Raw genomic sequence first — 16,025 nt, forward strand, 5'->3', positions numbered from 1 at the left:
TTTGTAGGTGAACCAGATCGGTGTGTACGGCGGTTTCATTGGAAACTATGAGGAAGCTGTGGAAGTTGTTCGCAAGTGCACACACTCGGACCCTCGCTTCCGAACTCTGGCCCAGGTACTACACACTCTGCCCCACCAGAGGAGCACCTTCTGTAACAAAATGTGTACAAAGTTATCCTCACCAGTCTCACTTTATCTCTGCAGAGCATGATGTCTCATAACGGCTCCGACAAAACCAAGTACACATTTGAAGGTACACACTCCTAAATTTGTTGTCGTTGTTTTTTAAAAACTAGTAGGCTGACAGTGTCTGATTGCTATCTTTGTTTCTACAGCTCTACTATACAAGCCTTTGGACCGAGTAACCAAGACCACACTTGTGCTGCGTGTGAGAAAACCCTGGATAATTAAACTCCACCATCATCTCCTACATTTCCCCCACGTGTCATTTCCTGACTTGGCAACCTCTCTGTGATCTTGTAGGACCTCCTGAAGACGACACCAGTGGAGCACGGAGATTACGCGCCCTTACAGGAAGCCCTGAGATTGTCTCGCAGCTTCCTGTCTGGTGTCAACGAGAGTTCACAGTGCAAACGAGAGGTCACACTCAGTCACGGCATGGTGAGGCTTAACACTACAAAATCTGGCCAAGATGTGCACCTGTCCTCTTTGACACCTGCACTTGTGACCACGTATGTGTTTGTGTGTCACTTCTAGAGGCGTCAGCTGATGCGTGACGGCTTTGTGGTGGATGCGAGCGAGGGGGACCGCAGCCTGCGTCACCTCTTCCTTTACACTGACCTCCTGTTGTGCACCAGATTCAAACATGCAACCAGAGGGTGAGAGCAGCAAGAGAATGCAAAGGGGCTTGAGGGAAATGTGGTCCTCATTTTTTCAGAGACCATTAGTTTAAAACGCTGCATGTATTCTTCCAGGAAGCAGGACCAGTACAGGTTCTGCTGGTATCTGCCCCTCGCTGGTCTCAAACTTCGCTGGGTTGCGGACCAGGCACGTTCACCAGACGCACACCATCGTTTACACACCATAAGAATCAAGATGCACCTCCTACGGCAACAAATGGTATGTTTGTTTGGTAGCCCGTTTCCACCAGTGTCATGGGAAAAAAAGATCCTGTAGGTAATTATAATGAGAAACATTCTCATGTGATGTGGTTCTGTTGGTTTCATCACACTGCGACCTCCAGCATGCACTGGGGCGGTGTGCAGCCGAGAGTGAAACGGCCGGGATGAGAGTCTGGATGGATGGATGGATGGGTGGATGGATGCATAGATGTGGATGGATGGGTGGATGGATGCATAGATGTGGGTGGATGGATGCATAGATGTGGGTGAATGGATGCATAGATGTGGGTGAATGGATGGATGGATGGATGGATGGATGGGTGCATAGATGTGGATGGATGGATGGATGGATGGATGGATGGGTGCATAGATGTGGGTGGATGGGTGGGTGGATGGATGGGTGCATAGATGTGGATGGATGGATGGGTGGGTGCATAGATGTGGATGGATGGGTACATGGATGGATGGATGTGGATGGATGGGTGCATAGATGTGGGTGGATGGATGGGTGGGTGCATAGATGTGGATGGATGGGTACATGGATGGATGGATGTGGATGGATGGGTGCATAGATGTGGGTGGATGGATGGATGGGTGCATAGATGTGGGTGGGTGGATGGATGGGTGCATAGATGTGGGTGGATGGATGGATGGGTGCATAGATGTGGGTGGGTGGATGGATGGGTGCATAGATGTGGGTGGATGGATGGATGGGTGCATAGATGTGGGTGGGTGGATGGATGGGTGCATAGATGTGGGTGGATGGATGGATGGGTGCATAGATGTGGGTGGGTGGATGGATGGATGGATGTGGATGGATGGGTGCATAGATGTGGGTGGGTGGATGGATGTGGATGGATGGGTGCATAGATGTGGATGGATGGATGAGTGGGTGGATGGATGGATGTGGGTGGGTGGGTGGATGTGGATGGATGGGTGCATAGATGTGGATGGGTGGATGGATGGATGTGGATGGATGGGTGCATAGATGTGGGTGGGTGGATGGATGTGGATGGATGTGGATGGATGGGTGCATAGATGTGGATGGATGGATGAGTGGGTGGATGGATGGATGTGGGTGGGTGGGTGGATGTGGATGGATGGGTGCATAGATGTGGATGGGTGGATGGGTGGATGGATGGATGTGGATGGATGGGTGCATAGATGTGGATGGATGGGTGGGTGGGTGGGTGGGTGGATGGATGGATGTGGATGAATGGGTGGATAGAAATGGGTGGATGGATGAAGATGGACGGATGACCTTTCTCATGCTCTACCTCAACACTGTAACTCACTGTATGGAGAGTTTCTCATGGTGACCACAGCACGTTTTCCTCATCACACCAGTGGAAACAGGCTCCTATATATTCATGTGTCAGATACAGAGAGACGAGAGTGACCAGTGTTTAACAGCCAGTGAAATATAAATGTTTGTGTACAGAGGGGGTCCAGGGGCTTTGCAGCTCGCAGCCGGAAGAAACTGGAGCAGATGGAGCTGATGCTGCTCACACACTCACCTGTTTACACACTGGAGCTGCACAGTCCAAGTGGCAAGGTACACACACATACACACACAGATACACACACATCATCATAGTGTCAGTAAAGTCATAGTTTTGACTAATACAATGACTGTAAGCTGAGTAGCAAAAGCATTTTAAACAAAAGCTTTGGTTAGGCACTTAGACGAGGCCTACAGCTAAGGCCTTTATTTTCTTTTACTTACAGTAGCAGACCTTCTAGAGGCAGAAACATGCTATATAACACACTAATGACGAGGGGAAAACCCCAAAAGCACAATAGGGCCAACCTGCTTTGTCTCTGCAGAGTCACACTCTCCTCTTCTCGTCCCTGTACGAGCTGGAAGAATGGAGGGAAGCCATTCACAAACTCACCACAGACAGTAAGTTCACAGCTTTGGGCCAATCTCATTACTATAGTTGAGTTGAGTTTGAATTCAAGACATCTGTAGGGCAGTACATACACAGAGGTGTCAACATCATGCTGGTTTTTGAGGAGTAGTAAGTGATGGTGTTGGGTGGGATGCAGGTGTGAATCAATCTGCATAGGTGTGAAACAAACTTGAAATGTCTTGTGGACCCTAAAACACCTTCCTCTGAGGTCACATGTGTCATTCCAGTGTCCAAAATGTTAATATAAACTAAATATTTTGGGTTTTGCTCTGATAGTCTGACCACAACATGTAATTTGATGGTATTACTTTGTGTTTTAGCAAACTTTGGTGATGGCCATTCGTTCATTCGTCTTCAGCCTGAATTTGTTTTTAACAAAGTTTATTCTGAAATTTTGTTAATACAATTGTGACACTTCACTGTATAAACGTGTGTGGACTTAACATATCCCCACCTCCCATCACCCATGACAACATTCAATGGGTTAACTACTTAGACAATTTAAGGAATATATAAATGGATAAATACATGAATAAATGAAACTAGAAAAATAGTGCAAAACAATTATAATTAAAATAAATAGAAATAGAATACAATAAATGAAATTATATAAAGAGGAAAAACAAACAAAAACAAAAAAATAAAAAAAATAAACAAATCAAAGAATAGAATAAAATAAAGAATAAAATAATAACTTAAATGATTGAAATAGAGCGTAAAATAAATAATAAATTATTTGAATAAAAAACAATTAAAAAATAATATGAATTAAAATACAGAATAAAATGAATAAAAGATGAATAATGAATGAATAAAATTTTAAAAACAATAAATAATATGAAATTAAAATACAGAATAAAATGAATAAAAAATAATCATTGAATAAATAAATAATAAAAAATGCATAAAATATAAAAAAATTAAAAATGATATGAAATTAAGATACAGAATTAAATGAATAAAAAATAAATAATGAATAAATAATAAAATGAATTAAATTTAAAAAACAATACAAAATAATATGAAATGAAAATACAGTATAAAATGAATAAAACTTGATAGATAAGAAAATGCATACAATTTAAAAAAATAATATGAACTTAAAATACAGAGTAGAATTAATAAAAAGTAAATAATGAATTAATGAATAAATAAATAAATAACACAATGAATTAAATTTAAAAAATAATATGAAATTTAAATACAGAATAAAATGAATAAAAATTAAATAATGAATAAATAATAAAATAATGAATTAAATTAAAAAAAACAATAAGAAAAATTATATGAAATTGAACTACAGAATAAAATGAGTAAAAGATAAATAAATTAAACACAATTAAGCGATAAGGTTTTTTTATGTAAAAAACTATAAACCGTTAAGAACACACTGATTTCATGAAGTCGCACTAAAGATGGTAACAATGAAAGTTTTTTTTTTTTTTTTTTTAAGGTCTGAGGCCTTCAGCTACTCTCCTCGATTTTAATCTATAAGTTGTACAATACCAGTTGGAGCACGAGCATCATAACTCAGTCTAATGTGGTGTTTCTGTGTTACTGTGAGCTGATCTGTGTCTATATTTGCTGTGTGTTGTTCATCAGACATAGAAACTGTCCCTCCAGACTTGCTCACCCTCACCAGTGCATGTGTGAAACTGAGAATGACCCAGCAGCCTCCGCTCCACAGCACAAACGCTGGTACAACCGCTGCCTCTCTGACCTCTGTCCTGTTTTCCTCACTTGCAGGATCACATCCTGTATCTGAAATAAGATACACAGACTCTGTGCTTTTGATCTGTTAATGCTGGCCTCAAACCTCTGACACTTTACAGTATGTCTCTGGCGTCTTGCTCAGCTCCAGGATATTAATGTCTTTGTCTCTAACCAGTGGAGGACGAGGCGTCTCTGTGTGGGACTCTGAGTGTGGCGATCCACTCCGCCTGCGGCCTGCAGCAGCCAGCCTGTATGTTTATGATATTTCTTTTTTAATCACCACAGAGATAGAAAGGCTGGTGAGCACATCCTCTATCTGAATGATGAGCTGGAGGTCATAGTTTTTGGTTCTTCTTTTTCAGGTGCGTATGTGTGTGTGGAAGTGGATGGTTACGAGTTTTACGATAAACAGGCCCAGACACACTCGTCAATCCACAGCCTCAACCCACACTGGGACCAGGTCAGAGTGCAGTTCTTCTTTTTACAAAATAAAAGTGACATAAAACTAATCTGAAAGGCAGATGATCCATCAGCCAGTGCAGGGTGGTAAATGACTTCTTCATGTCTAGACAGTATCCGACATGATGTCAGGCTTCAGCAGGATTTAAAAGTCGGCGCTGCGGCCAGACCGTGCCTCGCTTTAAACATGATCAGCGGCAGTAAAACCTACACTAAACCCAACTGGTAGCCAGGATCAAAAGGCTTAAATCTGACATGAATGCTCCTGTTGTAGCGTCAGGACACTGCTGTCGTTGCCAGTTTTTAACACCACCTTCTTTCTCTCTGTGAAAACAGGAGCTGTCGTTCCAGGTGGACGGAGCGCAGGAGCTGAGGGTGCTCTGCGTGAGTCAGTCTGATGGACGGGATGGTAGCGTCCTGGGGAAAGCTTCTGTGAAGGTATGAAGATGGACTGAGGGCCAGGTTTTAAGTCAGGTGTCATAAAAAAATTACCAGAATGCAGGAAAGTAAGTGTTTGATGCTCAATTTTCTGGTGGCAGATCCCCAACCTCCACCCCTCTTTTCATATGTATCCTGGCCAATGTTAAAACGAAACCTACGCTCTTGCTCAGGTGTCAGATTTGGAAGCTTGGTGGGTGGTTGTTGGTGTCTGATTCCAACACACATGGCAACTTTTAGTGTGTGTAAAAGACGCATCAGCATTTAAACTAACTCCAGTGTGAACTCATCCACGACAATGATGTAGAATGGAGAGTAAAAAAGTCTGCGTAGCATGGGATGAAGGGGTGGTAGATGAGTCAAACAAACACAGGACTTTCAACCAGAAGACTGCTGTTCATGTCCCATGTGAAAGCAAAAGTACTCTGTAACGTAGTTACTGTGCATAACTATGGCATATTTGTAACATACTCGTTGCCGTAAGTTATGTAAAAACGTAGTTATTTTAACCCAAATCATGATCTTTTCTCTCAATATAAACAAGTAGTTTTGTTGCCTAAAGCTAAAGAAGTTTTGGCAACCTGGTCTCACTCTGAAGTCATCAAAATACAGCGCTTGGGCAGTGACTTGACACCGACAAAAAAAAGCCATCCATTAAAGTGATAGTTCAGGTTTTTGGACACGAAGTTGTGTGAAACGCTGACCATCTGTACAGTGGTGGAAAAAAGTTTTCGGACACCCCATGCATTTGTGAAATATTGCATTAAGAATCACTCTTAGGTCTTCAAGTGCAATTTCTTTTAGTACAGTCACAGCCAAAATACTAAATAAATCCTAAAAAAGCCATTAAAAACTTAAAATTGATTGGTTCCATAAAAATACATAAGAAATTTTGAGTATTGGGTCATTTTGGTACCAGTGATGAAGGTCATTCTTTTTATTAAAAGATACAATTTTTGTTGCCAAGCTTCGTGTCTACATAAAGCCAGCACATTTGAAAGTTCTTCAGACGCAAAAATGGCTAAAACAAGGAACCTAACGCAGGAAACACGCCTGAAGATAAAGATTCTCAGCCAGGAAGGGTACAGCTGCCTCCAGATAGCCAGGAAGTGCAGATGCAGTCCTTCAGCAGTTGGATACACTCTGCAGAAATACAGACGAACCAACAGCTTGGGAGACAAACCAAGATCTGGGCGTCCAAGGGTTTCTTCAGCAAGAAATGACCGCATCCTGATCTGCATGTGCAGGCAAAACCGCCGAATGACATCACAGGAGCTTCAGCAGCAGTGGTCAAACCAAACTGGTGTCCAGTGTTCCACCCGCACTGTATGTGGCCGACTTTTAGATCATGGCTTAAGGTCCTACAAGGCTATCAAGAAGCCCCTGATCAATGAGAGACAGAGGTTAGCCCGGCGTCGTTGGGCCCAGGCACACAAGAACTGGACAGCCAGGAATTGGAAGAAGATTTTGTGGTCAGATGAGTCCAGTTTCCAGCTTTATCTTTCTCCTACTAATGTGAGCGTACGCAGAAGGCCAGGCGAAGCATTATCTCCAGCATGTACAGTACCTACTGTCAAGCATGGTGGAGGCAGTATCATGGTTTGGGGATTCATGAGTGCTGCTGGTGTTGGTCATCTCACTGTCTGTGATGGCACATTAAACTCTACCAAGTATTGTACCATTCTCGAAACCCACATGCTCCCTTCTGCGTGTGCACTGTTCGTCGAGGTAAAAACTGGATGTTTCAACAAGATAATGCCCCTTGCCACACATCCAAGGCCAGTAGAACTTGGCTGCAGGAGCACAGTATCCAGGTCTTAGAGTGGCCAGCTCAATCCCCAGACATGAGCCCCATTGAAAATCTGTGGTGGATTATCAAAAGGTCTGTTTCAAAGCATAAACCAAAGAATTTAGAAGAATTAAAAGCAGTAATTCAAGAAGAATGGGACAAGATTACCCCTCAACAGTGTGAAAGGCTCGTGGGGAACATGCCAGCCAGGATTAGAGCTCTACTACGTGCCGATGGCAGGACTACTAAATATTAATTTGATGATGTGATGGTTTATTTATTTTTTGTTCAGTTTTGAACACATTCTGTTATTTGTTGACTCTGATACCGACAATGTTGAGAACTGACATATTGAAACTGTCAAGAATTTAGTTTTGTTAGTTTTTCTTGTAAACAATAAACAAAAAAATATAATTTGTATTTGTTTGTATCTGACTAATGCAGCCACACCTTTTGAAACACAAAAAAGATTTTTCCACAAATATTTCATGATAATATTTGAGATTGTGTAAAATTTTAAGGGTGTCCGAAAACTTTTTTCCACCACTGTAGCTCTGATGTGACCGTGTCACTACTCTCAACGAGCCTCCTGCTCTGAGAAATGACCCGTAGCTTACCGGAGAAAAAGTAGCTCTGAAGATGTACGGGGGACACGTAACCAAAAGGTTTTAAGCTACAATAAAGTATGCATGTGTTTTGTTAGACTATTTCAATAATTTTAAAACATCCCCGCATTACGTCAGACCTTGCTATCATTTGGGACTATTTTCTGGCCAGTATCACTCCGCCGTGCTCAGGCTCACGACACAACTGCGATGTTTTTATTCCCACAGCTGGGGAAATGACATGTTCGCACCATTTTGGTATTCCTCTGTTTACCTACAGCAGCTGAGGGTGTGTCGTGAGCCTGAGCCGGTGTTTGCGCTGTAGTAGTAGGTATATATAGGGCTAGTACATCTTCTTCCTCACTAATAATAGCCTACTGGTTCTCTGTTGGAAACAGCTGATGAAGTTTTCATTAGCCGTTGCTATCCTGCGCACCTGCACGGCATGGTGATGAACTGTCTAATTGATTTCTGTTGGCATGTTGTCTTGCGGACCTGCACGGCGGAGTGATACTGGCCAGAAAATAGTCCCAAAATTATTGAAATAGTCTAACAAAACACATGCATACTTTTTTGTAGCTTAAACCCTTTTGGTTACGTGTCCCCCGTACATCTTCAGAACTACTTTTTCTCCGGTAAGCTACGGGCCATTTCTCAGAGCAGGAGGCTCGTTGAGAGTAGTGACACCGTCACATCAGAGCTACAGATGGTCACCGTTTCACACAACTTCATGTCCAAAAACCTGAACTATCACTTTAACGTCGGCATGTTACGTGGATGTTCACTGTTATAGTTAAACGGCACCCAGGGGGAAACGCGGTGGGACAAGAACAAAAGTTAAAGTGGCGCAAGTTTAAGTGAAGCAAGTGGGAGTGGTAATGGTGGGTCCAATAAACACCGACTTCCACCCGGAAGGCCGGTGTTCACTTCCTGTAAGATTGTAAAGCCAAAAACTAAACTGCAAGTTGCTGGCGTGGCTGGCAGAAGTCAGTTCAGAGGCATTGCCGATAATCAAAGTAATTTTGTACTTGGCCGAAGTCATCGAAAACCGGTGCTTGGGCATCAGAAATCATTGAAAAAAGTCGCCCTTTAATGTCGGCATGATACCGGGAGGCTGGTGCCTGACATCATGTCGGATACTGTCTGGTGCAAGATTATAAAGCCAAACCCTGTTCTGGTTTCCTAAACCTAACCACTTGCGTTAGTTGATGAAGGGAAAAAAACGTCAATTCACAGTGTTGTACCGATGTAGTGCTTTTATTTTGACAGATACTGTATGTAAACGGTAAATTTCCTGTGAAAACAGAAGTGTATTTTGAAAGAAGACAATGCATGTAACAGGCAGAAGTTGACACGGTGTCCATGAACGTCAACAACCAACGCACCCAGGGTACCTTGTCGTATGTGGACGTGGAAAGTCCATGACCAAACGTCGATATGTGACAAGATCAGAGTGAGAATGTGTTGTTTTTGGTGAGGAAACCCAAGTTTCCTGTATGCACGGCAGTTTATTTTGAGGACACTTTCTTTTTAAAGCCAGCTAAAGACACACCTGTTAAGACAAGCGGTATGTACTGTTCAAACGTAGTCACTTTATTGTCTATGTTTTCTTTCTTGTATGATGCATACTGCCCTTGCAAAACACCTTGTGACCTATGGCTGTGAAAAGCGCTGTATAAATAGATTTTACAAGCTGCCATATTTGACAAGTTGCAAGTGAGAATGCGTTTACCTCGGCTCTGCAGGGCTTTTTAGCGTCTTTCAGCTCATTGTTTTGGTCATCTTTTGGGTTCACTCCCACAGCTCCTATCACTGTTTCCAGCTGTTATTGGCAAGAAACGCTCAGATAAACTGACTGTATGTTACCAGCCCAGCACCAAACTGCTAACAGACACAGTTATATGCATATAACCACATACTGGAGCATTTTAGAGCCAGTTGGTAAAGAGAGTGAAACATGTTCATCATATGGCAATGTTGTCTTTTCAGCTTGTGTTGCTGCCCCCAGCTGGCCAGAAATCAATTAATGCTTAGATTCATAATATGAATATTTATTTCTCTGCTGTCTTTTTTCTTATATTTTGTTTGTCAGTTGGATTCTAAAACCTTGACTAAGAGATGGAGGAGACAGACTCTACACCTCGGCCAGGTGGAGGTGACTCTATCCCTGAAGTACTGTCCCCACCCTCTCGAACCCCCGAGCTCCACGCCTCAACAACAGCAACCTGTCTTCTGTGTCCCCATTCAAACTGTGGCTCAGTAAGTCTCTCCAGAACTGTCGCTGACCCTGCCAGGGCTCACGGGAGCGTCTTAAAGGCTTGAAACTGAAAGCAGCAGCTCAGTCTGCAGTTTTATTTCCCTCGTGTGCTGTTTTTTCTGCAGCTGGTTTTAAGAAGTGAGGCGGTGTGTTGTGTGGGAGAGTCGGGTGAAGAGAAGCAGAAGTGTGGCAATAATGGAATCTGACATGAAATGAAACAAGCGCATCGTATCAAACATCTGAGGTGCTTTTCCTTCTTTCTCAACACTTTCAATTCTCCGTCAGGCAGGAGGGAGTGCTCGTCCCACATGTGGTGCGCTGCTGCGTGGAGGAGGTGGAGAGGAGAGGCATGGACGAGGTGGGCATCTACAGGGTCTCAGGAACCACCAGTGACATCAACGCACTCAAGACTGCGTTCAACAGCAGTAAGAAAGCACACTGCAAGTTTTCTGTTGACATGCGAGTTATATGTTGCAAGAGTGTGCTTAGTTTTTTATCCAAAGTTCTGACTAGTTGTTTGTAAACTTGGTACTGGGTCACTATACCGAAGCAAAGAAGACCTCAGCTTCCTGGGGACTAAAACAAGACTCAGGGGGGAATTCACAAAAAGACTCTGCGGCTTTAGCAGCAGCGAAACTTGCAAGAATAAGACAAAAATAAACTGTAATTGTCAGTGCGTCTGCAAAGTGTGAAATGCACTGCTAATGGCAACGCTTAGCAAACAGCGCCTCAGTGTCCCTGTGCTATTTGCATGTATTCAGATTAGGTCATATCAGTAAATTTGTTGATAATTTGGCCCCTTTCTATGGAAATGAGCCTCACTGCAACAACAGTCCGACTCACAAAGATCAGCGCTTATAGCCACATGTAGTTAAAATAGAATTATAAGGGTCATTGGGGAGTTGGTGGTAAATCAAGCGCTATGTTGGGTTACCTCTACCCTTTGTTTCCGAGTGCCTCTTTGCCCTCTGGAGCTTTGGGGTAGTGGTTGAAATCTTCCCCTATAAAATGGGACGACCCTTCAGGACCAAGATTCGTTATGGGTAGTTGCTGATGTTTACGGAAACAGGTGCGACTCTGACAATAACGGTATTATCACAGTGATTTTACCATTTATCTGATGGGGATAGAAGAGCATGGACACTCTTCATTTGTTCACAACTTGAAGTTTTACGCTATCAAACATTCAAAAAAGTCACCAAATAAAAACACTCTTCACTACCAGCCAACTAGCTGGTGCGTTAGCCAACAATGCTCTGTAGGCTAAGGTTAGCAAACCATACCCCTACCATCACGGAAAAGTGCCCCACGTCATCTCCGCTTTTTTCTCCGTTGTCCAATCAGATGATTTGAGAGGCGGGCCTTCTGTAGTGGTCACAACAACAAGTTTACAGTTGGTAAACAATGGAGGAGAAACTGGTGGTAGTGGTTGCTGGATACCCAGAGCTATACGGCCAGACGATAGACAGCAGGTTGGCAGACTGCCCCCGAGTCATCCTAGAATATGCCTGTTAGTGGCCATCATGGAGGAGAAGCTCCTGGACCAACTGGTGGTACTCCCCATGATCCAGCCTCTTTTTTAGGATCTCATGTACCCACACAGATCTCCGTTTATCTGCTGACTGCCTCTCACCCTCAACCAGAGCTACAGAGAGTACCCTCTGCCTCAACATTTCAGGAACTAGATACTGATTACTGTCAAATAAATAAGCAGCAAGGTGAGGGTGAGGAGGTGATGGGGTGGTTGTCTGGCAACGATAAAAAGGCGCAGCAACAGTCTTTTACTTGTGCCATTTGATTTAAAAAACAACCTTGCGTTTTGCAACCTTCCAAATGCTTTCTGTGTGATCTGGGCTTGAAGAGAGCTGGATACAGCATTGAAGGCGGGGCCCCGTTCATTCCTAGTTCATTCATGATCGGCCCACAGAGCAAGCTAGGGACTCAACGGCAGTCAGGTGGTTTCATCTTCTGGCTTAGTGCTCCGCTAACTTGAATGCGGATAAAATTATTTAATTTTGCGGCACTTCTAGACTTTCCAAATGCCATGGGACGAAATGGATCAAAGCCTCAGAGTGAAACGAGTCATTTTGCGGGCGTTGTGACACTAAAAAACTATATTCACTGATTTACCGACTTCATTTTCGCCGTGCTAGTCAACTGGGAAAAGTCTTTAGGCCGTGAGGCATCATGTGACAGTGTAATTGCACTGTTTGGCCACAACAAAAAATTGTCTTCAAAGCCCGGGACACTTCCTGGGGGCCTGGTCTGCACTGCAGTAACAAGGGCAGCAACTTTGCCACTGTAGTTAAGGTAAATTTTGGGCGTCATGTGCCATCAAAGGCAGGAATGCAACTTAGAAATATGTCAAAATGCAGGACTGTCACACACAAATCACCAGTAACAATATATTGATAGCTAGCTGGTTAGTTTGCTACTGAAAGTCCATTCAACAGTTGAAAAATGACAATCATGTTGGATTTTTTTGATTCATGTTTGTCATGCCTGCAAATAAAGCCACATCACCACTGTAAAAGAACGTACACTGACTCATACAGTAAGATGCTGGCCTACATTCTCAGCACATGCCTCTAAAGAAGGAAGTGTACACCAATACAAGATGGTGTAATACTGATCACAGCCACCATGTGTCTGCCCCCCTCAGATCTGCGTGAAGCAGTAACCAGACTGAGAAGTGCTGAGGTCAACGCCGTCTCTGGTGTTCTCAAACTGTACCTCAGAGAGCTGCCGGAGTCTCTCATGCCCACTGAGCTGTTTCAGGGTCTGGCCAGGACGCTGGGTAAGACAAAAGATGTTCTTCACTGTGACTTGGAGGGATTCAACTGCTGTTTGTTCTATTACTATGCTGTTTTAAACTCTTTAGACCTGGTTTTTAAGTGTGTTTTCATATGTTCAGAACCCCTTTGGGGGCGCCAAAGAGCCATGGAGGGTCACGAAGCCCTCTTGATTTTAAAGGGTGTAATAATTTTAATGTGTAAAAATTAAAAGCTTATTCATTTATTTAAAAAAAGAATAAATAAATTTGTATAGAAAATTATTATTATATGGCTATATATTGCACGAGTTGCCTGCAGAGTTACAAATTGCCGCTGCCTAGTGCATATCATGCTGCCATGAAGGGTGCCTCTGTGCGTTGGTGTCTTACACCAATGTCACAGACAAAGCGGCAGATTTCAGTCAGGACCACTTCAGTCAAAGAAAACTTTATTTCCATTTGCAGAATTATATTTGCCGGCATGGCTCCATACTGGGGCCCCTCTGCCTTTCCTAGGGCCTACGCAGAAAGTCTAAGGTAGAGAGATCACACCTGTCTGCCCTTCCACACGCATACGAGGAAAGCCTGCAGCAGAGAGAGCAAACCCCTCTGCCCTTCCACGCACCTCCACCATATGATAATAAAACTGCACTTGGGTCTCACTTGATGGTGAGATGGCGAAGCGACAGAGCGGCACCTGTCAAAAAGAAAAAGAAGGGGTAACAAGAGATTTTTCTTGCATTTGGCTTCATTGAAGCAATTGACAAAATTAGAGCCGAATACATCTTCTGCGGTGAGAAACCGGCAAATAAAGGTTTAAAACCCTGCAAGCTAAACTAAAGGGAAGATAAAATAGCAGTTGAATACTGTAGTAGAATACAATCCCAAAGGAAATTAAATCTGCCCGATCCCTGAATGATGTGTCTGTATGTGTTTCTGTCCCTTGTAGACATCCAGGACATAAACTCTCGGCTTGTCTCCATGTTGTCCCTGCTGCACTCCTGTCCTGAACCCAACCGCCACACCTTCCTCTACCTCCTGCATCACCTCCAACGGTCTGACAACAATCAGACACACAGCATAACTCTCTCTTCCTGACTGAATTATCTGTCAGGAAATAATAATAGACACTGTAGATGTTTTGCTGCTGCCAGTTCACCGCACTAAATATTTCTTTTTTAATCATTTTCCCCAGGGTCTCTGAGAAGCAGGACGTCAACAAGATGACTCTGATGAACCTGGCCACAGTGTTCGGGCCCAGCCTCATACGCCCTCCTGTGGTTGGACTGGGACATGACGGCCCCACCATGGATATCTCTCAGGAGGTGGTGGTGCAGGTGGGCATGAAGCAGCGAAAAGTACTGCTTGGAGAAAATGATGATTTGTTTTGTCTTTGCTTTTGGAAAAACAGTATTTGTGAGGGTGAAGTTTTTTTTTTTTTATTTTATTATTTTAATTTATTTTAAAAGTAGTTTTAGAAAAAAACTGAGGTAATTACTCCAAAAATATTGTCTCATTTTTAAAATTATTTGTAGATGTTTTATATTTATTTAGTTAGTTGTGATTATTTTGCAACATGTAAAAATTTAAAAGCTGTTTTTATAAAGCCTTCTCCACACTGACAAGAACAGAAATAATTGTAAGGAAATATAGAGTAATTTTGACAAAAAGAAGTAAAAATTAAATGTAAAGTAAAATTTAAAAAATAATAGAGTCTGTTTATACGTTTACCAGTTAGTTTTTAATTGTAAACCGCTCCAGGTTGCTGAAGTCCCCAAAGTTCCATTAAAAAAATGAATAAATAAAATAAAATAGAATTTAAAAAAATATTAAATTAAAAATGAAATGAAATTAAATTAAATTAAATTAGTCCATGAATTTAAATGTCCACAAATTAATTTAATTGTCCACAAATTAGTTTTTAAGTGTAAATTGCTCCAGGTTGCTAAAATCCACAAATTTCCATAAAAATAAAATACAACAAAATAATAATAAAAAATAAAAAAATTTAAATAAAATACAATAAATACATAAAAAATAAAATTAAATAAAATAAAATTAATAAAAAATAAAGAGGACTTAAATATAGTGTCTTCAAAAGTAGCCACAGCACGGGACATAGATAAATTATTTACAAATAACTTTTTTGAAACAAAACCCTTTTGATACATGTTGTTAAAAGTTAAATGTAAATGTCTCCATATGATAAAGCCGAGACATTATGTATAATGTATGTTTGATGCCATTAGTATATAAAAATTGGCCTCCCCTTTAAAAAAGGTGTATCATGGTAGAAACTCATGTACAATAAGGTATAGACAACATGTAGAAAAAAATCACTTTACTGTAAAATAAGTTTGTCTTTTGAATGTTACTTAGGCAAAGACGAATATTAAAAAGTCTCTACTTTCATGAGAAACGGAGCCGCAGCGAACAGGTTAAATGACACTTCACAAACTTTTCTGCGTGTGTTTCAGGTCCAAGTGCTTTTCTGCTACCTGCAGTGCAACAACCTCCCTGAAGCCCAGACCTCTCTGCCATATGACACAGACCCTGAGGATGAGACCACCCACATGTGAGACCACCATCAGTGTCTCGACGGCCGGCAGGAAACTATGTAAATATATATGTATCTGCGTTTGAAAGGTGAGACAATAAAAGTATTTATTCAGAAGAAATATGGACTTTTTGTCACTTTTTGCAACTTCTAAAATCTCAGTTGTAACATTTTGTTTGAATTAAATCTGTTGCAGCATATTGAATTCAATGTACTTTATTTCAAAGATTTTTAAAAAATAAAATATAAATATAAAAAACAAACACACACACAAATCACTAATTAACAGTAAATAGACTCTCAATAAGCAACTTAAATTAACATTTCATGTCCAAAATGGAGCAACAAGCTTGTTTAGTCCTGCTCCAGTGTCCATCCCTGCATTAAAACTATTATGTTCATCCTCTTCATACATACTCAGCAACACCACCTAATCAAA

General features: G+C 41.8%; 1 protein-coding gene across 5 annotated transcripts in view; it reads left to right on the forward strand.

Moving 5' to 3' along the window:
• LOC117246356 (active breakpoint cluster region-related protein) overlaps positions 1-15,707 on the forward strand; it is a 29,576-nt gene extending 13,869 nt beyond the window's left edge. For 4 of the 5 annotated variants that reach the window (XM_078163763.1, XM_033610214.2, XM_033610213.2 and 1 more), the window contains 18 exons: positions 8-115; positions 205-253; positions 336-388; positions 484-621; positions 718-839; positions 936-1,080; positions 2,524-2,637; positions 2,910-2,985; positions 4,598-4,693; positions 4,884-4,958; positions 5,071-5,168; positions 5,504-5,605; positions 10,092-10,258; positions 10,542-10,681; positions 12,919-13,053; positions 13,979-14,084; positions 14,225-14,366; positions 15,507-15,707. In XM_078163763.1, the coding sequence (XP_078019889.1) occupies positions 8-115; positions 205-253; positions 336-388; positions 484-621; positions 718-839; positions 936-1,080; positions 2,524-2,637; positions 2,910-2,985; positions 4,598-4,693; positions 4,884-4,958; positions 5,071-5,168; positions 5,504-5,605; positions 10,092-10,258; positions 10,542-10,681; positions 12,919-13,053; positions 13,979-14,084; positions 14,225-14,366; positions 15,507-15,608 (1,968 nt within the window). In that variant the 3' untranslated portion in view covers positions 15,609-15,707. Of the gene's footprint in view, positions 1-7; positions 116-204; positions 254-335; positions 389-483; positions 622-717; positions 840-935; positions 1,081-2,523; positions 2,638-2,909; positions 2,986-4,597; positions 4,694-4,883; positions 4,959-5,070; positions 5,169-5,503; positions 5,606-10,091; positions 10,259-10,541; positions 10,682-12,918; positions 13,054-13,494; positions 13,931-13,978; positions 14,085-14,224; positions 14,367-15,506 lie in introns of those variants that run through there. The other variant, XM_078163764.1, reaches the window with a different exon arrangement.
• Positions 15,708-16,025: the final 318 nt, after the last annotated feature.

Source organism: Epinephelus lanceolatus, chromosome 22 (genome assembly GCF_041903045.1).
Source record: "Epinephelus lanceolatus isolate andai-2023 chromosome 22, ASM4190304v1, whole genome shotgun sequence".
NCBI classification, from domain to species: Eukaryota; Metazoa; Chordata; class Actinopteri; order Perciformes; family Serranidae; genus Epinephelus; species Epinephelus lanceolatus.